The 23,231-nt window shown below is 41.0% G+C and overlaps 1 protein-coding gene across 5 annotated transcripts in view; it reads left to right on the top strand.

The window, feature by feature from the left end:
* The window catches only part of PDE1C (phosphodiesterase 1C), a 326,062-nt gene that overhangs the window by 128,021 nt on the left and 174,810 nt on the right, over nt 1-23,231 (top strand). The window contains exons 3-4 of one of the 5 annotated variants that reach the window (XM_069770062.1): nt 1,653-1,679; nt 19,603-19,665. The exons of 3 other annotated variants lie outside the window; for them this stretch is intronic. In XM_069770062.1, the coding sequence (XP_069626163.1) occupies nt 1,653-1,679; nt 19,603-19,665 (90 nt within the window). The remainder of the gene's footprint in view (nt 1-1,652; nt 1,680-19,602; nt 19,666-23,231) is intronic. One more of the 5 variants, XM_069770072.1, reaches the window with a different exon arrangement.

Below are 23,231 nucleotides of genomic sequence, written 5' to 3'. Positions count from 1 at the left end.
TGTATTTGTCAGAATATAAACTCCTGAATCTAAACTCTTCAAAATGAAATTTCTACTCTTTGCCCTTCTGAAATTAAAATTAAAAATTCTCTTAGAATCAGGTATGTCTAAGTGAGCTTCTGCTTGTATGTGTCAGCATCCTGAATGCCAGTAAGCTAGAATCTTGATACTGCTATGAATGTTTGCTCTTTTACTCCTTTGCATCTATTCAAGTTTAAATAAGTAAATCTTCACACAGTAAAGTGTAAATGAAATATTTTAAAATCCTTTAAAAGTACATATCTAGGATTTTTATGGTTCTGACATGGCCAGAATACAGAAGCAGGTACAAGCATGAGTACGATTTCTAAAGGTAATATTAGATGAAACATTTGACAGCCAGGAGACATTATTCATGCTTCTTATTAAGTAGAAAATAGCACTACCTTCCTTTTTGCTATGTTTCTTCTTATTTTTAAGAAACAAAACTCCTTGTTTGGATTTTCTGGGCCTGCCTTAGCCACAATTTTCCATGTGCAGTAGTGTCAGAGGTGAAAAAGCAGAACTTGATGCTTATAGCAGTAGACCCATTCTAACAATATTACCTACACATTGAAAAGGTGGGGAATGTCTGTTAGTGTATGGCTAAGCAACAGGGTGTTGATCTTGCACTCCTCATCACAGTCCACACTGATGCTTGTTCCCATCACTGCTTGTGAAGTTTAGAGATCATTAGCTTTACTTTAAAACATAAAAGCAGAGCTGAGCTCAAGTGAAATCAATGCCCCGTTTTGCCGGGCACTGTGCAAAACCATTGGAAAAGGCTGCCATAGGATCAAGAGCTCACAGAAAACATACAGTGCCGATACAGCTCTGCAGCTAACTGTATAGCCACATAAGTAACCATGCAGAAGGGCTCATGATTATTGCCTTACTCTGAGCATTGGCAACTTGTGCCATCGCCTACTGTAGAAGACAACATCTGCCATGCTAAGAGGAGTAAGAAGTTTACAGCCTTTGCTGCAATTGATGTGGTGTAAGGGTTGGGGAGGAGAAGAGGTGCTGTCAGTATGCTTATCCGCTCTTGGCATTCCTGGTCCTGGGCTCAGGTCCCAAGATACGTGCAATGAAGTGAAGCTCTGTGGTGTGGTATCTGGGATTTGGTGGAGTACAGAACTTGGTAGGATGTAGACTTTCTTTTTAGAGCAAGGCTGCTGTAAAACCACTGGGGTTTTCCACTGAGTGACCACAGCCAGCGTGGTTGGATGCATCACATCACCACCACTCTATCTTAGTGGGCTCTCCACAGATAAGGCCATACTTATCTGCTGGATGGAGACATAAAAACTACTTTACTACTAGTAAGTAGAAGTAAGTTTCTGCCACTTGAACTTCCTGTTAAGTTATTTAGAGTAATAACTCATTCTTTACTAACTGCAGCAACCCTGTCTTACAAGAAAGGACAAGATGTGCATACAGGCAAACACACACCTTTTTCTACTGAAGTTAGTGGCAACCACCACTGAGGTCAGCAGAAGGGAATGGCTACATCAGGTTTGGGGCGATCTCATGGCAGAAGTGACTTTGTTGCTCCTGATTTCTGACCCTCTCCTTTTCTCCTCCTCACCAGTGGAGCCTTCTTATCTCAGTTGTATTTTGTTCTTTTCCTGCAGGAGAAAATACAAGAAAACGTCACAAAGGTAAGAGTAAATCGCAGAGGACTGGAAGGTATTTGTGAGTCGTCTGTCTCTTTTTGTTAGGGGTTTGAAGGAGGATTTTCCTGTTACCAGATTGGTTTTGTTCGCAGGGAAATGCCATTCTACTGATTGTTTCCCCCTTTGAAGGTTCATCTTGCACTGCTGCTGCTCCAAATCCCCTCTGACATTAGTGGTAGTTTTCCCTGAGTAAGGACAAAAATATTTATCCTTGAAGGTCAAACCCTAATAAACGTCACTCTGTTCCTTCTGCAAGATCTGCTGGTTCTAACTCCTACCGCTTACTCATGCTGGAATAACGAAGTGAATTGTGGGCTTGTAGTGTTGCTAATGATCTGTGCCTTTGCAGGAGACTGAAGGAAAATGGGGATCCTGTTGATTAACAGGCCCTATTACAGCTACCTGATCTAGTTATCTTACTGCCTCCTTGCAGGAGGGGGAGGCCCAATGGGGGTCTTTGACAGATTCATTTTTTCTTTCTGGGGAGCCCTTGTGCCTGGTTGCTTCAGAGCATGCACTTTGCAGCACAAAGTTTTTTGGTGCTGAGTTGACTCCCCCTCCTCTGCATGTGGAGTATTAATTGGTGACTTAATCTCATGGTGTGCCGAGCATCTTTACTTCATGTTGACTTTAACTGGATTTGAGACTCCTGCAGAGGGCTTTCTAAAGACTAAACTCTCCAGCTCTGCTGAATGTGCCCTTTAAAGTTGTGTGATGATGGAAAGAGCTGGCAGGTAAGCCAACATGATGATGTGATGGGCTAAGACATCACAGCCACACCTCCTGTTTGCTGTCACCCTGTGCTGAAGATGATCACTCCAATGCAGCATTGGCAGGACAGGCTATGTGTGTGCTTGTGTGTCACAGCCACAAGAGACTTAAGTGTGGTGGCTTGAGTCGTGGATGAGGTGGGTTTGAGCTATGACGTGGAAAATACTGATTTGGAGATTTCTGTGCTGAACTGTGCAGGTGGGCATTGTGAGGTGTGAGACACAAGAACAGGAAGAAGGTATACATGCTCCCGGTTGTTTTCCTAAATGTGGGGCTGACACTGTAGTTCTGTTTGCAGCTCTACTTTCTTCCCATTTCCCTTGTGGCTGCCATGATTGTTAATTAATTAGGAACATGCCTCTGACCAGAGATCTTGAATTGCTGCAAGAGGATTTGTTCTGGGGCTGAGATGGTTTCTAGAATGAACGATCGCTCTCTGTGTGTCCCCTGCACTGCTCACATTGTCCAGAGTACTGTGTCTTATCTGAGTGTGTTTTGTGTACATAACCATGGCATCAGAGAGGTTTGTGTTCGGCATTTCTTCTGTATGGGAGACTTTCTGTAAGCCTTGAAAGGGAGATGAAGTATGTTAAAAGCTCCTACAAGCCGAATACACAGTTATATCAACGCATACAGAGAACCGAATATGTCAATCTGTTTGAACATACCATTCCAGGGTTAAGTTTTGTGCCCCAAGGGATTTTGAACTTTCTTTTTTTTCTCTCACTGTTACCCATGCCTGCTGCCTGACTGGTGGTCTGTGCCCTTGCGACAGCTGGGCAGGCAGGCTTCTTGGCCCTCTCATGTCTAACAATTGGTGTGAGCTCTGTGGAGGCAAGAGGCTGCTCCAGAGACCAGCACACAGCCATTGCTGAGCTGATAACCTCCTGATAACCTTGCTCAGCGGGTGCTGGCTGGTGGCTGGAGGGCTGTGTAGCGCAGCAGGGTAGCTGCTGTGGCTGGGAACCATGCTTTGCCAGCACCAAGGGCAAATTAGCTGTCTAGTAAGCTTCTGACTTGAATTTGCCACCTGCTGTGTGATTAAGGTAAGATGCTAAATGGGAAATTGCACATACTGCCATCTGATGCAGAAGTGTAACATCCAGCAAAGTGACGTGGCAGGACAGCAGTTCATTTAAAGGCTGGTTTTAAGTAGCATCTCTCCGTTGAGTTGGTAATTCCAGCAATGAAAATAAACTGATGACTTGGCTCAGGTCTCCACCTTCATTTCCCACATTCATCTGTTGTGGGGTTTTCTTTTTTCCTGTTATGTTTTTTTTGAAAAGATCTTGGTGGTTCTTAAATCACCAGGCTCTGAAGGGTGACTGGCAGCTGAACTGAATTGATCTTTTGCTTCCTTTTGCATCTTCTTCCTTTTGTTTCTCTTTGGGGTGTGTTATCACATAAGAATGCCTAGGTGATAGTAAGCAGCACTTAGCTATGTAGGAGAAACACTGCAGTCCTCTACCTTGTAGTGTAAAGAAACAGTTTACCCTGAGTGCAGACCTGTTAGGAAGGAAGATGAGGTATGTGCAAGAAAACTTGAGGAGAAAGAGTCAGAGAAAAATCTGAGCCATTCTAAAATTGTAATTGGAAATGACAGACATTGACTCTTGCATTGATCATTCTGTTAACTGAGTTGACTAAAATGTTTTTGTAACAATAATATATTGATATGATTTTCCTCATAAACTTGGAAGTTTCACAGCTGTCTAGACAACCCTAATTTCATTAGTCTCAACCTGATAATTGCATCTGAACCACTGAACTGTGATGTAGATTAATCACAGCAATACCAGAGAAGCAGGATATTTAATCAGAACTCAGGTCTTCTGTCATTCTTCTGTCTCGTTCCCCTTAGGTAAGTGAATAGTAGATAGCTTATTAAATAGTGACTGGAGAGGTAGTCTGCAAGAGGGAGAACTAGATGGGAAGCCAAAGCTGTCTTGAATTTTCTGGAGCACCTGAGACCTCAGTCATGTTTGATTTGACTGTTGAAACTCCCAGTTATCCTGAAGACAGCCAGCTGTGGGCTGCCAGTGTTTTCCTGCACCTTTATCTCCCTGGGAGATTAAAAGGGAAATGAGCCTTTCAGGTAGCCCTTGGCAATCCCCTTCTAGATTAGGTTCGTCCGCTTGGGTGACATTCAGCTAGTGCAGGCAGTTTTGCACTTCTAAGGACTCACTAAAGTCCTATTTGTCTTCTCAAAATTTGTCAGATAAATAATCTGTGATAGTTTACATGGCATAAATTTTTCTCCATTACAATCCACAGCCATGCTTTTTTGCTCCACCAGTAACACAGAATTGCATGTGTTGCTGTTTTAGTTTAGCTGCATGTTGGTTAATTGTACAGTTTAATTTTCTATTAAGATGCAAATGCTTCTTTTACAGTGGACTAATTTTGGATAAAAGTCAAGTAAAAAGAGTCCTGATATTTTATCCATCTATCTTGCATGGATGAATTTTTTCCCCTAAGTACCTGTTAATGCTATACATGAAGTACAAAGTAGAAAAGGAAATGTAACCAAAGTGCCTTTGAAATACGGCTGTGACTCTGAAAGAAGCATCCTAACGGGCCCTACAAAATACTAATGTGGTTTCTTTAAAAAAGATTGTACTCTGATTAAAAAAGGTCGACATCTGATACAAAGCACATGGCCGGAACATCAAGCTTTCCCTAATTTTCATAAGGGTTTTGTTGTTTCTACTTCAGACTATCAGGCAGGAAATTCATAAGCAGAGATCTTTTCCATCCCTTTCCCACACTTTCCTATTCTTTCTCACCTATGTCTGTGCTTCTAAGTTCCAGTTTGCTCCAGCATTTAGTTAATCTACTCTTGGAGGAAAATTTGAATGTGAACATGTTCTTCCTTAAAAAAAAAAAAAAGTGTGATGTATTTATGTTACTATGTGGCACAAGAGGTGAAACGATAAATGCACAAATGGTGTTATGTACAAAATAAGTGGAAAAGTGTATTTTTTTTCCCCAACTTTAGTTGATAGTCATCTTCAGGGTTACTCATACTGATACCTCTTTAGATTAAATTAATCCACTGTCTGTTCTGGATTATTTCAAAATGCAGGTAAATTTATATCCTTGCAAGTCTCATTCTAGGTAATCTTTAAGTTAGGCATTTACTCGGGACCAGATCCTGTGAGGAAAACTCTGCTGGGATTAATCTCATCCTTTAGTGCTGTTAGGACACACTAAAGAGATCTTCATTGGAATGAAGCATCAGTGCTCTCTCAAAGCTGATTGTCTGAGTAAGGGCATTATATATGGTGGTAGTTGTCACTGCCATTAATAGAATAGTGTAAACTGAAGGGGACCTCTGGAGGTCATCTCTTCCAGCTCTTTGTTCTTGAGAACATCACTGGGGCCCTAACTCTTGGCATTCATCAATTTACTTAATTTGGCAACGTGCTTAGTCCTTAGTTCTGATACCATTTCATTTCCATAGCTTATCTATTGACTTTGCAAGGTTATCTTAATTACACATAATAAAAATACCCCTAATTCCTTAAGCTGTGCAAGTAATTATAATACTGCTTAACTCAAGTTTTTCTTTATATATAGTATCCGAGCAACTCCAGCAATATAGGATGCATTAAAGGTTGGTATCCTAATCAGTAGCATGCACACACAGTGCATGACTTGATGTGTCAAAGTTCTTTGTAAAGCGTAGTCTTCTGAGTGCTGAGACCTCCTCAGCTCCCTGTAACTTCAGTGGGACTTCTTGAAACTCTGCATTTCAGGAAAACTGATGTTAAATTTTCAATTCAAGGCTGCTGGGCATTGAGCAAAAAGAGATCTGCTGGCTTATTTCTATAATATTACAAGTGGAACTGGTTCTGTTAAATTTAATGAACACTTAATTTCAGTAAAAAACGTATTGATTTGTTGAGTGCTCTGTATTCATTGCACTGTGGAAGCATAGGTGCTTTGGGAAAAAAATGAACGTGGTCACGTAAGTAAAGCTTATAATTAATCCATATGTGAAGGGGGCAAATTAAAGTGACATTGGCAACCTTAATGTGATATTCGCTAGCTTTCTGGGTGCTTGACTTTGCAACCTGAATGATCTTCTACTGTAGTTTAAGTGCAGTCAGATACTGGCAGCATTGCACAGCTCTGAAAAAGAGGCTGTGGTTCAAGTTAACAAAGCTTAAATGGAGTTTGTGCTTTAATTCACAGAGAAAGTTTATATTGCTTGGCTATGTGTAGGGAAACTTCATGTTGAGAGGAGAGGAGGAAACCTGCCTTTCAGAAAATCCCAGCTTTTGTTCTCCTGACATTTTCTGTAAGAGGAAAACATTGAAACATTGGAAGTGATGGAGGCTTTTACATACCCTCCCTCTTTCTGTCCTTCTCCTATTTCCCTCTGTTTAAGAGAGCTGGAAGAGGCACTGAAATTGGACTCCATACAGATACACATGTATGTTGTTATTTTTTTTCATGCTTTTGAGATCTTGCTCAGTTTTTCTACCCCAAAAGGAGGCAGCTATTTCTTAATATGATGGCTCTGGTAGAGGAAGGTATGCATTTTAGATTCCTGACATGAGTAATGGGACTTATCTTCTTTATCCAGAGCAGGAGTAAGTTCAAAATAATTATGAAACATGATTAAATAGTGACAAAATCTTTCTTGCTGATATATATTCCTATTATTTTACTAAAATTAATTTTATTCGATATCTTATATAGTACTGAATAATTATCAATAAATATAAGTCCTTAATGATTAATGACTATTAAAATATTGAATATATTGAGCATAGTTTTTCAGCTGATTTACAATACCTAAACTATTACTGGATGTGCAGAATTTGTTCTATCAATAACACATCTTGCTTGATAAGGAACGGATTTTGCCAGATTAGAAAATGGAAGAAGTAGCTTATGCTACTCAAATACAGTGGTGACAAGTGTCCTTACCTATCAAAAGAAAGTTATGTTCAGGTTTTTCATAAAGCGTTCATGTTTAGGTGAAATTCGGCCATAAACTTCAATATCTTTTCAGCAGAACTGATAACACACTCCTGCTTTTGCATTGGACCTCTGTCTGTACCTGACACTGGTTTTCAAAATGTAATCGTGATATCATCTGGATTCAGATTTTACGGATACTGTTTGTGTCAGTTTGTTAGAAGTTATTTGTAGCCCCTAGATTTGCAAGATTCATTCCCTTTTTGCTAGAGTAAGATTGGTGTGAAATGAAAATTACATTCAAAAGTTGTAGACTTTAATGAAGATAAACTGGTATCAACATTGTTTGGTATCAGACTTTCCAACCAAAATGACTTTGTGAAGTATAGATGCTTTCTTTTTGAAAGTTCTTAGTGCCTGACAAGTTTTTCTGATTCTCATCTTGGGGAGAGTGCAGAGCTGAAGTTGCCTTGTGCCTCCTACTACTTTTCTAGGTTTTGTTACAAAAAGTTGTCTGGAAAAAAGCTGCTGGAGAATAGGTTTTTCACTAGCTATGCACCTGGGTGGTTAACACTAAAAATAAGTGATATAGATTAGATACTCTACAGCCTTATGCTATTTTGGCACTTCTGTTTCCACCAGTTGGAACCAAAGTAGTGCATGTGTGAATCTGGAAAGCTGCATGGAGAAGAATAAACCCAGTCTCCTGACACCTTCCCATTGGGTTAGTTTGGCTTCTTTCAGTGACATCCAATGCTCTTTTCACTGACTTATTTTTAGCTAAATTGAAGTGGCTTGCTTTTTTCTTTGGGGTTTTGCAGTTTTCATTCCTTACAGGTGTGGAATATAATGCTGCTTGTGGGTGCACAGATAAGTGTTCATTTCCATTTCAGTTAATCTGAGATCCTTTACTGAACATGTTTGGAGACTTAGATTAGGATTTGGTGAGGGGATGTAACAGGGAGTTCTTCTCCCATGATTTACACCTAATTTGTATAAGAAGCATAATAAAACTTAATGAAGAATTCAGTTAAGCTCTATATTATTGCCTGTTAGACATGATCTTCCTGTAAAATACTATTGATTTTTTTAAAATCTTTTTTTTTTTGTTTTGCCTCTGAGAATTGAATTACTCAGATTCGATGCATGCAACCCAGTGAAACTTCCTTAGTGAAAATGACATTAACTTTGATGGACTTGTTGGTAATGTAAGAAGGAGGAAGCTAAGATGGTTGCTATTCCTGCAATCCCTCATTTCCTAAGTCTGGATGAAAACATCTTACACCCCTAGTAAGGGGCCTTCTTTTGTTGGAGCTTAATGTAACTGTCAGCAAAGGCAGAGGCTGCTCTGTTGAACTTCTCTTTATGTCCTTTTCCTCTTCTTTGCAGTGCAATTTCTTGATTAATGTCTCAATGTTCACAGAAGATCTGCATAAATATCTGAAAAAAAATCTGGCTTTATTTCCTGAAAATAAGTGTTAACACAAATGTTAAGACATCTGTCTCCAGTCCTTCCTTAGCTGCCATTTCCAATTCCCTTGTTCCTCTTCATACCTCTGTCCTAACTGTATGTGAATTTTTCTAATCCACAGCATAAGGAAGACAGGTGTTGGTCTTGGCTCTCTGTATCCCACCGGTCTTCCACTAACACACAGTACACACAGAAGCAGAGTCTTGTCTGTTGAAAAGCTTTCCCTCCAAGGGAAACCTCAAGAAACAAGTGGGAATCCCTAAGATTTGGGATCCCACTGCCACTTGCTGCTCCTAGGCTGTATCACTCTACTGTTCAGTTGACCATCCAGAAGTTCCTGGGGAATAAAACACCAAAAGAAGGAAGAAAACAAAAGAACTTAAATGGATATTTTTATTTTTTTTTTAACTGAATGCTAAATGGCATCTGCTCAAACGGATAATCCCAACAGCTGCTAATGAGTTGACCCCTCTGAACCGGCGCTTCATGTAGCAGATAGGTAGTCCATTGATTTTTCCCATCAAGCATTTATAATGTATGAGATATAGCAATTTCTAGGCAATTTTCGGTACACTGGGTAGTTACAAAAAGCTGGTCATTTAAATTACCCTAAGATGCAGCATTTCCATGACTAATTCAGAACTCCTATATTTTAGCTGTGTTGCAAATTCAATTTGAATTCACAATGAGTTGTTTTAATAGCTCTCTTTGATTTAGCAGTCAGACCAAAGAACAACATCATTGGCGGGGGGGCGTAAGGAAGAGAGAAGGAGAAAGAAAAAAATTATTAGCGACTGACATCATTTTGGCAGTTAAATGTGGGAATGAGCTTTTACTTGGTGACCTCCTCTGGGGGAGGGCATTATAATTGAAGTCCTGTATAAGCTTCCAGCCTTCAAAATCTCTCACTTCCTAAACGTGTGTCTCCTTTGCAAATGATGAAGAGGGAATCCTAAGGCATTTTGTTAAGTCTATCAAATGCAAGGGATGAGGCATCGCTGCTGAGGTAATTTGCCCCAGGAGAGAATCAGCTGTCTTCTGGCAGTGTGACTTTTTCTCAAGAGAAATTTCTCACTTTTAATGTGGATTACACTGGAGCCACTAACAAGTCTTATAAAATCTGGGAAAGATATAAACCCTCTTTCCTCATTGCCACATCAGAGAGTCTCTCTGTTTGATTTCTACTGATTAAGCTCTGTGTTTGGTTTACCACATTCTCAATAGACTATCCAAGTATTGTGAATAATTTTCTTCCCGCCAACAAATACATTTTGTTTGCCCTGTTTTCCTGCCTATTTTGAGATAATAACTTGGGGATGGCATATAACTTTAATTAGATGACAGGTGAAGAAGTCCTCCAGATCTTTATGTCATATTTACATGGACACTGCACTCTCTCTGGGCCAAAGGATTTATTGCACATTAAGGTGAAAACATCTGTGAGAGTCTCTTGTGAAAACATTGGCAGATCCTTGCTGAGTGCTATGCCATCTCCATAGGCACAGGGGAGCACAGCTAGTAATGTATTTTGACAAGCTGGCTTCCAAGTGTTGACACCAAAAATGGAAAATAAGCCTTAAGTAGAAGCAAAGGACTTGGGCTTCCTTTGTGTGTGCATTATTTTAAAAAGGTATCACATATTAATATGCTTAATACATGCTTCAATGAGCACCACCACAGAGAAGATTAAGAAACAATTTACTGCAGTTTTGGGCTGGTGTATCTCCTTCCCTCAATCCCATCCATCTGCTGATGAGTGAGAAGAGATGCAGACCCCATTACAGAATTTCATGTGTACTTTTTCAGGGTTTGAATTAATGTTATGCTCCAGTGGATGATGATGTTAGACTGTCATCATGCAGAAGAACAATTGTTCTCCTGCTGGGGAAGAGCTTCTTGAGCAGAAACATCCAGTTGTTATGTACTTACCTGCACATACTATGCTTCACAAGGGCTTTGTAAAATATCTGAGGTATTTATATTGTGAATTTGTTGTTTGACCATACTCAGAGTTACTAAAGTGCCTGATTGTGCGGATGTGTGAGCGGGTACGTGCACGACAGGTACATCAGATGCATCCAGCTTAATATGACTGATCCCAAGCTCTCAAGAGTAAAGTTTGGCACAATCATTTCCAAAGCTGTGTTGTGGCTTTTTTGTGTTGTGTTGTTTTTAGTTTTTTTTCCTCAGCCAGATTTTGGTAACAATTACAGTAGAGAAGTACTTTCTTTTCTCACAACATGTAGGGGCAGGACTTTGGACATCTGGGCCTCCAATGCCTGGTCAGAAAACCTTTTTTTAAGTTTGTGCTTTTTTCAGTACAGCTGCTCATTCCTAACCTTACTTCTGATTCATAGAGTACTTAAATCCATGTTCCCCCTTACCTAGCTACAACCATACCTTCAGAGAGAAGAAATAACAATTGTCTGAACGTAATAGAAGTGCTTTAGTTAAATCATTATTTCTTTCTGAAGTTATTGCTCTTAACTTGTGCAAGTATCTTATTTCTGTGCTCCTGTGCAGCACATTCAGATTTGGTGGTGCATGTAATCAAGGTTCATAGCTTTTGAACCTTTCTTGACTAATATTTACATAAAACATGTTTTCAGCTTATTTTTAATTATTGTCTTGATTAGGACCAGCTGTTTGTAAAAGGGGGAAAATTACTTCTGTTCTCTTAAGTTTGTTGTCAGAAACGATGCTTCATGCAGTGCAAAAAGCGCTCTCTGGACTTGCTGATCAGTGATACACAGTTATTCTAGGCTTGTAGACCATTGTCTCATTGGGTTGCTTTTCAGAGTCTGGGATGTTAATAGTAATGAGTGGATAGGATGGAAGTGGTTCGTTCTTGGATTCTTGCTTGTTCCTCCTGGGAAAATTCACAGCAGATAGCACTTTCTCTTTTTTTTTTTTTTTTAAATCAAAAAAAGAGTAAAATTTTAAAGAAGTGAGACATGCTGACAACATTTCAAGTGAACCAGTTTTGTACGTAGAAGCTATTTATTCTGTTTTGTTTGTCTGATAAAAGATGTTTTTAAATTCTAGGGTTTTTTTTTCTCCTTGTCCTATCAAAACAGATAGTACTATAACTTAGTTCCACAGGAGCTGGTAATTTTGCTATTGGAGTTTTTTTTCAGCTACCTAATAACATTTCAACAAATTCCAGCAGTACTTAATGATTACTGACTAAGGACTTCTCCAGTTTTGTCTTGTAGTCAAGACAGAAATACTTATCCACTACCCACTGCAGGAGCTGGTGGGATCCATGCTCCAGAACAGCAACAGTCCTGTGATTTACATCTCATGGTTTTGTGAGATAAGTTATTGGCATTGGATCATCTGATTAAGTCCCTCCAAAATGAAACAACATATTGATTCTCATGAGAATGCTCAAGGAATGAGCAAGCACAGAGACTAAGCTACTGTCCAACTGCTGCTGAACTGTGCTCCTATAGGTCATGATTAAAGCATAGCAATGAAATAAAAATTTGGACTATGAATGCTAACTGTGTTGCATATGGATAAATAAGTGAGTTTGATCTAGGCAGCCAGTCCAACACCTTTTGCCAGGAGTAGATTTGCTTAGAAGAGAAAAACAGGACTGTCATAAAAATATGGTGTTCATGCTCTGAGAAGCAATCAGCTTGTTGCTGCTTTTTCTTTTGACTGGGTAAGCCATAGGAATGGTTGTACTTCAGCTTTCTTACAGATTGCAGTTGTGATTTTTTTTTAATTTTTTTTTTTCTTCCCCTGGCAATACTGTGAATGTTTTCAGATTGTGATGACAAACGCTCCTTCTGGGAGTTTCTGCACTAATAAACAATGGTGACAACAACTTGCTCTATTTCATGTTATAGCTCCAATTTTAATGACTCATGAGGCACAAAGAACTTGAGCACCAATCTGTTTATTGACGGAGCTTAAAGACACCAAGGACTGAAGTGACAGCAGACATCATTAATCAGCAACCTTGTTGCTATCTCAAGCAATGCTGTGTTTTGATGGCTGTTTGAAAGAAAACTGTAAAAGCTGGACCAAATTAATTTACCTTCAGTCCTGTCCTAAAGCTTGCCAAGGGGAGGGGCTGCAAGGCTGACAAGCACTGCAGCTTGCAGAGGTGAGAGCTTTATCCCCAGAGCCTGAAGGACTCTGCCCTCAGCACACACAGCAGTCACCTAGAGGAGGGCAGTGCTGTGGATCATTTCATGTCAGGGTCTGGAAATATTGTCACAGCTACCTTACATGGCACACCTGGAAGCAGTGACTATCAGTGTGGAGATGCAAGGATACATGGAATAGATGCGTCTGTCCTGTTTTTAAAGTGAGATGTGAATTAGCTGGAGGCCCCAACAGTTCTCAGCAGAGCATTTGTGTGAGGAAAATCCTAAGTACCTGAAAATCCTAAGTACCTGAAAGTTTTGACTCTTGGGACCAAACCTGAAGAAGTTTGGTGATGGCAGAAACAGCCTTTCCCAAATCTCTTGGGGCTTTCTAAATGACCATTCCCAATGCATGTGATGTAGTTCAGTTTCATTTCACCCCAGTTATTCAGCTGGATGGTCTGAATGCTGGGAGTGCAGCATCCCGGTTATTCCGTCTGTGGGACCCTATGGGCAGGCCCATGCTACACTTTTTGTCAGTGTCCTTGAGAAACACTGAGAGACCAGTGGCAATCAACATCAACTCTCACCTTTCTTATCTCTAGAAGGCAATGTTCTGCCTTCACTTATCAGCATAGCCTTGATGCTGTGCTCTCATCTGAATTCAGAACTGAAACATCTTAGAAGGAAAGTATCATTAAAGCTGGATTTGCCTCATCACTTGTCCAGTAGCCTTCACTTGGGAGGAATTTAAAGAATAGATGTCAAGATATTTCTAAATTGCATCTTTATTATCCTTTAATGCTTCAGTTAATACTAATGCATTGATAAGAGTTGCGCAGTGGTTAGATTTGGAGACAGGGCTTCTGTCTCAGGTGGTCTGGGGCCAATTCAGGACAGTTAAAAAAATGACAGAAGGTGGTTCAGAATCTCGCAGATGTTTGAAACCTGCAGGGAGTTTGTTGCATCACTAGCAAAAGCATTTTCCTCTGCCATGTGCAGCTGGAAAGTTGTGAGTTCTTCTTATTAATCCAGTGGTGAAAACATGGCTCCGAGAAACCTTGCACACTGTCTACGGACCTGCACATAGAGTTGTGGCAGCAAAAAATGTAGATGGAAGAAAAGATGACAAACTTCTTCAGTCTCTTCACCTGAAAGGAGGTGTTAGAAGTTGAGAGAGAAGCAGAAGCAGGAATAACACAAGCTAAACCATAATAAACCATCTTGTCCTCTAGCATAACACTTTGGTAGGGCTGTGAATAACATCTGGATTGCCATATATTGAGAATGGATGAGGGACTTGCTTGGTGAATCAACTGGTAAAGTTCTATGTGCTGCAGAAAATGGGGAAGACAGGGTAAGCAAAGACAAGACTGACTTTTTCTGATGCAGACTTTGTGATGTCTGCATATAGGTAACTGCCCATTCTTAATCTGGAAAACTGTTCTGTTATAATAAGAGCAGACTTTACAGCTTTCACCTGCTTACTCTTCCAGATGTTTGTTGAAAGGATGTAATTAGGAGAGCACGTTTCTTCAAAGCATCATATGCATGCAGATTCAGCAAAAGCTTTCAATCTGAATTAGGTATGTGCTACCCCAAACATCAGGTTTCATGAGCATATGATGGGTTTGTCTCTGTGGAAGGATTTCAGCTTGAGGAACAGACATAGAACATTAAGGAAAGCATGAATTCAATAGGACACACAAAATTGTAATATTTTTTCATTGAACTACAACTATTAATGTTCAGAAATGACATGCATTTTCAGTGGATTAATAAATGACATCCATATTTTGGTCAGGAATACACAGAGGAGTCTTTCAATTCTTGCTAGATTTGTATCAAGGGAGAGCAGAAAGACACCAAATGAAGTTAGTTTAAGTATACTGTTAGGCATTACTTTGCTGTAAGATGTCTAACAAATATGGTTAATAGGAAGGCACTTGAATAGCCATAACTATGTAATACAGCTTTTAATAATTCTGTGTTTCAGTTCAGCAGTGTTTCCCCATCTGAGGAGTATTTCTCTTGAATGAATATAGCTTACTGGTGTTCTTCTGAAATGGAGTTGGAGCTCAGCTCACTGAAAAGTAGAAAGCTTCTTATTTGATCAGAAAAATAGGTATCACAGTTATTAGGTGTTAGCTGTCTCTCAGATCTGAAGAAGGATTAGTAAGTCTGGAAGCATGTCTTCCAGCTCTGTCAGTTAAACTCCCACAAATTTAATCTCAGAGGACTTAATTGCTGACCCATAGACATCCTATGTTGTTTCACAAAACCATGTGGCCTCTGGCTTCAAAAGGGCATGGGTCTTCTGTATGTCTCGTGTGCAAGCCCACTGCAGATGCTTTGGATGCTGAGGGTACTTCAAATGTCCTGACATAAGTTTGTTTACGTGTCTAATCATCACCCTTGTCACTGTGTAAATTGAGGCTGAAATAAAATTGCAAATTGGGCTTTGCCGAACAACCAAACTTCTTAGAATCATAGAATCATTTAGGTTGGAAAAGAACTTTTAAGATCATTGAGTCCAACCATTAACCTAGCACTGCCAAGTCCACCACTAAACCATGTCCTTAAGTGCCACATCTACATGTCTTTTAAATACTTCCAGGACTGGTGATTCAACCACTTCCCTGGGCAGCCTGTTCCAATGCTTGACAACCCTTTCTGTGAATAAATTTTTCCTAATACCCAATCTAAACCTCTCCTGGTGCAACTTGAGGCCGGTTCCTATCACTTGTTACTTGGGAGAAGAGACCGACACCCACTTCGCTACAACCTCCTTTCAGGTAGTTGTAGAGAGCGATAAGGTCTCCCCTCAGCCTCCTTTTGTCCAGGCTAAACAACCCCAGTTCCCTCAGCCGCTCCTCATAAGACTTGTGCTCCAGGCCCCTCACCAGCTTTGTTGCCCTTCTCTGAACACGCTCCAGCACCTCAGTGTCTTTCCTGTAGTGAGGGGCCCAAAGCTGAACACAGGACTCGAGGTGCGGCCTCACCAGTGCTGAGTACAGGGGGACAATCACCTCCCTGGTCCTGCTGGCCACACTATTTCTGATACAGGCCAGGATGCCGTTGGCCTTCTTGGCCACCTGGGCACACTGCTGGCTCATATTCAGCCGGCTGTTGACCTACACCCCCAGGTCCTTTTCTGCCAGGCAGCTTTCCAGCCACTCTTCCCCAGGCCTGTAGCGCTGCATGGGGTTGTTGTGACCCAAGTGCAGGACCCAGCACTGAGCCTTGTTGAACCTCATACAATTGGCCTCGGCCCATTGATCCAGCCTGTCCCGATCCCTCTGTAGGGCCTGTCTGCTACCCTCAAGCAGATCAACACTCCTGCCCAACTTGGTGTCATCTGGAAACTTACTGAGGGTGCACTCAATCTCCTCGTCCAGATCACCGATAAAGGTGTTAAACAAAACTGGCCTCAATATTGAGCCCTGGGGAACACCACTAGTGACCAGCTGCCAGTTGGATTTGACTCCATTCACCACAACTCTTTGGGCCTGGCCGTCCAGCTGGTTTTTCACCCAGCAAACAGTATACCTGTCCAAGCCATGAGCAGCCAGTTTCTCCAGGAGAATGCTGTGGGAAACAGTGTCAAAGGTTTTACTAAAGTCCAGGTAGACAACATCTATAGCTTTTCCCTTGTCCACTAAGCAGGTCACCTTGTTGTAGAAGGAGATCAGGTTAATCAAGCAGGTCCTGCCCTTTCATAAACCCATGCTGACTGGGCCTGATCACCTGGTTGTCCTGTACATGCCACGTGATGGCACTCAAGATGATCTGCTCCATAACCTTCCCTGGCACCGAGGTCAGACTGACAGGCCTGTAATTCCCTGGATCTTCCTTCCAGCCCTTCTTGTAGATGCTATAGAGACATCTTAGGTCAGTATCAGGACAAATGTATTATTTAAATGTTTTGCTGTTACTGTAGTATCAAAATGATGCGTCATATTGGAAAAGTAATAGTAATAGGAAATGTGATCTGTGTGTGAATACATATTTTTAGGCAAAGAAGGGAAGGAGGAAATGAGTGGGCAACACTGGGAAAGCAAGGGTGGATGATAGGGCTGTTCAGCTTTGTTGCATGATACAAAAACCAGTCCAGGTTGCAGTCGAGGCTGCTAAGTGGTTTACAGGAAATCCGTGTGATGACTTCAGTGGTTTTCCCCAAACATATCCATATCACGCAAGCAGTACCAAGCTATGATGCCTAGTCTAGATGAGAAAAAGATGGGCTTAATGCATCATATACCTTATCTTAGTGGGTGTGTTTAAAAGTCTGTAGGAGGACCCTCCCATGCAAGGAGAAACACAGAATTCTTTTGGCTGGCTAACCCATGAAGACTCAATGTGCTCTATCTGCTCCAAAGGTTTAAAACTTGTTAGCTAATATATATATATTTTCATTCTGTTTTTTGAAAATTATTTTATCCCAAATGATATATAGCATTACTGTCTGTTTTCAGGCTATGTTGGACATGGATTTTAAAACAGGGCTCTTCCAAGCTAGTGTGAGAGGACACTGGCACAAAATTTTCTGGGAAAGGCAAGAAACTTTCATCTCCAAGAATACCTTTTATGCAATTGTAACGACCACCACCTTCTCACAAAGTGAAAGAATGACCAAGCAAATAAGTGAATGTTGATTAAACACTAGTCCGGCTAGGAGTGAATCATTTTTAAAAGCTGATGTTTTTAAGCAGAGCTTTTAGGAGGAGAACTGTATAGCAGATAATTGCTCAGGTCTAAATGCAGCTCTGTGACTGTATCAATGCGCAGAGATCATGCAGCAGTTTCCTCGCACACCAAGCGTGTGCATGGTGAGAAAGCTTCTGGGAGATGATCTTCTCAGAAATGTTCTCATTACACATTTACAGTCATCACTGAAACTAATGGTTGTGACTGAAGATACCATAAAGCTGTTTTGCCTCTTGCCCTTTGAATAAGTTCACTGTCTTCCTTCATACTGACTGTTTCTAAGCTACACTAAAGCACGCTTTGTAGACAGCACACAGCCTGTTTTGTAGTGTGTGGCTATGGCTCGGTGGCTACTCAAAACCTCTAACTGATTAAAATTATCCTTGGTGAGAAATGGAAGAAACCTATGCAAAGACTGTGTCCTACGTAGCATTTTTCCCCTCCCTGTGAACTACTTACTCTTGCATGGGACTGTAGCACCTCATTCTGTCACTTACTAAGAACAGTGGTGACGTATTATTTTTCGCAGTACAGAGAGATAAAATAATCTCATTGTGGTAAGTTAGCTTGAATTGTCACTTCACGTTGCCATTCCTGAGACATTTGTTCAGCGTCTGTTTACTGCCTGGGTCTTATCAACACTTCCCAAGCTGTACTGTTCGGAAACCTTAGGCTTGAAACTTTGCCAGTGCTGCTGAATAGTTCCAGTAATATTTTTTATTACCTGCTTTTTAACTTAACGTATACCACAGGCCATGTGGAGAGTCTTGTAAGGATTCAGTGGTATGATGCCAGTATCCTATCCAAAGGATACAGCTGTAATAAAAGGGGAAAAACAACCTAGGCAACTGGGTATATCATCAAATAGAGTGACTATATAGGTCTTCAAAGGATCAAACAGCTCATCAACTTAAACTTACAGTGTCCTGAATGGAAATATGTACTTGTTTTAAAGTTGCACTGGTTCTGTTTTTCAAATAGGAATGTTATCGTACAGTGTGAATCATCACAGAGAATAATAAGCTACAGACCTTGCAGAAGGGAAATTATGTTGGCCCTTTCTGGAAAAATGCATTTGCAAGGAAGTATTGCGGTTTAGGTAGCATGACCTTGCCTGGAAGTCTTATTTCCCCTTTGCTTTGTTTGATATGTTTTAACATTCCAGTCCTCCTATTTGTTAGTTTGGGGATAATCAGCAGCAGGTTTGCAGATGTGTGGGAGCTTTTTCAAATGACCTGAGAGGTTCACTTTTAGTGCTAGTTCAGAGTATCTCTAAACTTTAGCTTAAGAGTTTATTAAATTTGATAGGTCACTTTTTACCACTATTTTTTGTTCCTTTTTAATAATTAAAATGATTTAATTAATCTTTCCTTATCTCATCTTCAAACATATATTTTTAAATCCCCTGTATCTACTGCTAATCCAGTAAGATGTCATAAAAATTAGTCTGCCTGATGTTTTCCACTTACTTGCCTGTTACATTAGTTTACAATGTTATGTAACAGAAATAAATTAGAGGGGAAATATTTTGTTGTTTGGCACTCCTCAGGTTATGAAACAATGTTTACTTCACTTAAAATACTGAATCCATTCCAGGCATGAATAAAACTTTGAAAGGTGTTATTTATGGAAAGAAAAAGTAGACTTCCTTCATATTTTAAAGAAGGATTCTTAAAATGTTATGGGTCATCAGTCAAACCCTCACTGAAACTTCACAAGGGGCTTAAAAGACTTTGTTCATTTTTTCCCCTGCACAAGGGCATCTAACAGTCAGCATTCAACTTGTTAGGAGTTACATCTTCTATCTTGAAAAATATAACATATGCTGTTCTAGCCTTTATAAAAGCATTCAGAGTTCAGACTCTTTTCTTACCCTATAGAAAGGTACCGTGATAAATGCTGGAGAGCTGACAAACTTTCTTTATTTCAGGAGCTTGTTATGGGAAACAGTCGTCACATTTGAGCGACTCCACAGGCTGATAATTCACATACGGTCAGTCACTGTGTGCATGTGTGGGTGTGGAGTGTAGCGGGGCAGGCAAAGGCAGGACAGCAAAACTTCTGCGTAGGTTTTTGACAAGAGCCTGTTTATGTGCCTTTACAGAGAAGGAAATAAATAGGCAGGCTGAAACTCTGGATCTTATAAAAAATTTCCACTGATTTCAATTTAAGCATCATTTCTTATTTAGGCTTTTGAGGTGATTGCTAAATGCCTAATTCACGTTAAATGTGTACAACCAGCTCTCTTAGGCTAGGCTTTTAGAGACTGGAGGTCTCTTCTCATCCTTTTCTTTCTGTCCTCCTCCTGGTCCCCACCTCCCATAGTCTATAATAAGGACTGCACAGGACGACTGTGAGGACGTGAGCTCCTGTACCATGTATGTGACAACTCAAATGCCAGGATTCTCAGTCAGAAAAGTTGTGTCTTAGGCCCTCATTCTGGCCCTGTGCTGGATCCTGGTTGCAAAATAAACCTCCAAATAAAAGGATATTATACATCAGAATCACGAAACAGAGGCGCAAATGAAGGCTGGGGTGCTGAGGTGTGGGGATGGAGCTAAGGCTGGAGTTGGGACGGAGCTGAGAGACTACCACGAAAGCCTGCCTGTCTTAGAAATACTGTCTTTGGTTACTCTCACAGTCTCAACTTTTCTGTGCACAGCCTGTCTCACACTTCAGATGTCTTCTCTCTCTGTCTTCAGTTAACTCGGTGTATGTACTGAGTTAATTATCTCACAGAGATAATTGCTGAAAGGTAGAGTGGCTTTCAGGGTGGAGTTATATGCAAGTAATGCAAGTGTTTGAGATTAAACTGTGGCGCAAGTCCTGAGTTAGATAAGTAATATGAACAGTGCCTAGCCCTGAAGAGAATTAACAGTCTAAGCAAGACAGGTCTAAAACAGGAATTCACGCTGGGAGACCCTGAGGAATAAATGAGAGGAACTGGAAGATTTATTGCTTACCATGTACTTGCTCTGAGTTCAGTTACAGCCTGTTTAGTATTATTAGGGACAGTTGTTTTCACTCTAGTGTTTGGCTTTAAGTGCTTAGTTGATTTTGTTAACAGGTCTTGTTGGAATTCATCTTGCCTAATTGTATTTGTCTGCCAAGGGGAGATTTAGTGGAAGGTGACTCTTCGGCAAGGGACCGTGAGGGAGCTTGAGGAGAAAACCTTGGAGAAAAGAGTAAACATCTATTTAGATGGCCAGTGTTAGGCAATGTGACTCCAGCCCTGCTTTGCCCTGCTCAGTTCTACAGGCATATATATATATATAAAAATAAAAATAAATTAACACAGGCTGTGGAATCAGGACTATGAACCTGAGCCTTATATCTCATAAGGCATGTCGTACGTTTATTAGGGAACTTTTTTGTGGAATAACTTAAGCGTAGGAGTGTTATCCTAGTTTAGTTAATGGTAGATTATCTGGAGTTTACTTTTGTGCTTATTTGTCTTAAAGATAAGCCTCTTTAACACCTCTGTCTCATGTAAATGCATGTGATTTTTACTAAGAAGGAAAAAATGTCTGTAATTCTATGCACATGGATAAATTTATCTACCTCTGCCACCTCTTCCTTGCAGGCAGATCTGTGATTGCCACTGAATTAGAGGATTTTTTTCCCCAGAGTTTCAGAGTCCCTCAGGTTAGAAGGGCCCTCAGGAGGTCCTTACTCCAATCTCCTGCTCAAGACAGGCTCAGCAATGAGCTCAGACCAGGTTGCTTGGGGATATATCCAGATGGGTCTGGAAAATCTCCAAGGATGGATCCTGCACAAACCCTCTGTTCTGCTGCCTGGGTGTCCTCAGGGAGAAAAAGGTCTTCACCCCTGGTTGGCCCTCTAGTGCTCAAATCAAGAGATTATTCATGACACCACCCAGAAATATCCTGGATGGCCTGAGTCCAGCCATGTTGCCATTTGAGCTGCTCCTTCAAATAGACGGCCAACCCTGCTCTTTGTTTTCCCTGCCTACCTTTCCTGAAGAGTGCATATACCTGTCCATCACAGCATGCCAGTTGTGCAAGCCATCCTACCATGCCTGTTACTCCAACCGTGCCGCAGTTCTGTGACTGCATGTGGAGCTTTAGTTCCTCCAGTTTGTTTATGATGCTCACATGGATGAACAGTGGAGGTTAATAGCCTGAAGGCTCGAAAAAACCTCAACAATTTCTTTACCACATCTCAGATAAGCAGCAAACCTGAGACAACAGATCAAACCGACAGAAGGATTCCTCTCTCCCTTGCGGGAAGGAGTCTCCCAACAGCGATCACTCCCATTTTCTTCATTACACAAACACTTGGTTGAAGCTTAGCTGGCTTTGATGCCTCCCCTGATGCAAGGTGACCTTTCTCCCCTCTTTCCAGAACTAGAAGTGGAGAAGAAGCCCCAGTTATGTTACTAGAAATGACAAATTTCAGTCTTTCCCCATCTTGGGTGTTTTGATCCCTTGAGGTAGTCTCTAGATTTCCCTCCTGCCTTGCAATACAGGTCTTGGATTCTTAGCTTTACAAGGTCTCTGCAAAGGCCAGATTGATGTCCTGTTCATCCTCCCTGATGGTGTGCATGCTCACCTCTTCTTATATCTCCCTCACCTGGCAGTTGAGTGCCACAACCAGAGCATACTTCCCACAGGGGAGGAAATCACTGTTCCCAACCTCACCAGTCACTTCTTGCAGCCTGAGACCTGAACAGTGGCATCCTTGCTCAGTAGTGCTGTTTGGGTCAAGGCCCCTGGTGTGCCAAGGCCACTTGCTCCAGCCGGTGTTGGAGACCACATGGCACATCACCACTGTTAGTGCACAGTCCTCAGCAGAGGTTCTGGGCTCCTTTGCACTCCTGCTGCAACAGCTGCTGGGACACCGTTAGCAGCGCTTTGCCTATTGGTCATATAGCTCCTGTCAAGCAATGGTAGCAATAGGTGCTTGGCAATCTTTGATCAGCAGTCTGTTGTAGTCAAAAGTTATGGGTACTCCTAAGTCAGAAAGCAACCAGCAAAGCCTGACGGAGCTGGCAGAGGCAAAAAGCATATAGCAGACTGCAGAAGTTAACCCTCAACAACAGCAAGTCACCAGATGTTTCCTGAAGAGTTTTGCTGAAGAAGTAGTCTGGAAATTGCTACAGGTTTGTTAGCTGCCTCTCTGCACATTTGCAAATATTCTCTTCTATCCTGGAAACTATCTTGAAAGCAAAAATAAGTAGTTAGATAGGTGCAAAGAGTGGAATCTCCTACTTCATCCCCCCCCTATTCTTCATGCTTATATCAAAAGCTATTTATAATGAGCCATACTGCATTATCACTGGCAAGTAGTGAAGAGATGATACAGTTTTGTGAGTACTGTATTTCAAGATGATGGATACAAAAAGGAAGTGTGCATGTAGTGCTCATGGTGAGGTCCATATTCCATATCTGAGACCTTGATTCTCCCACTGCCTTGAGCAATGAAGTCTCTTACAGCCTTTGGCTTGACCAGTTGGGACTTTCAGCTTTGGTCCATTGTAATTTTTGCTGCAGTTAGTCTGCTTTAATCTTATTTAACTGTGGTTCCTCCAGTGGTGTT

The sequence above is a fragment of the Haliaeetus albicilla genome, chromosome 2 (assembly GCF_947461875.1).
Source record: "Haliaeetus albicilla chromosome 2, bHalAlb1.1, whole genome shotgun sequence".
NCBI classification, from domain to species: Eukaryota; Metazoa; Chordata; class Aves; order Accipitriformes; family Accipitridae; genus Haliaeetus; species Haliaeetus albicilla.
This window is presented reverse-complemented; position numbering and strand designations above follow the sequence as displayed.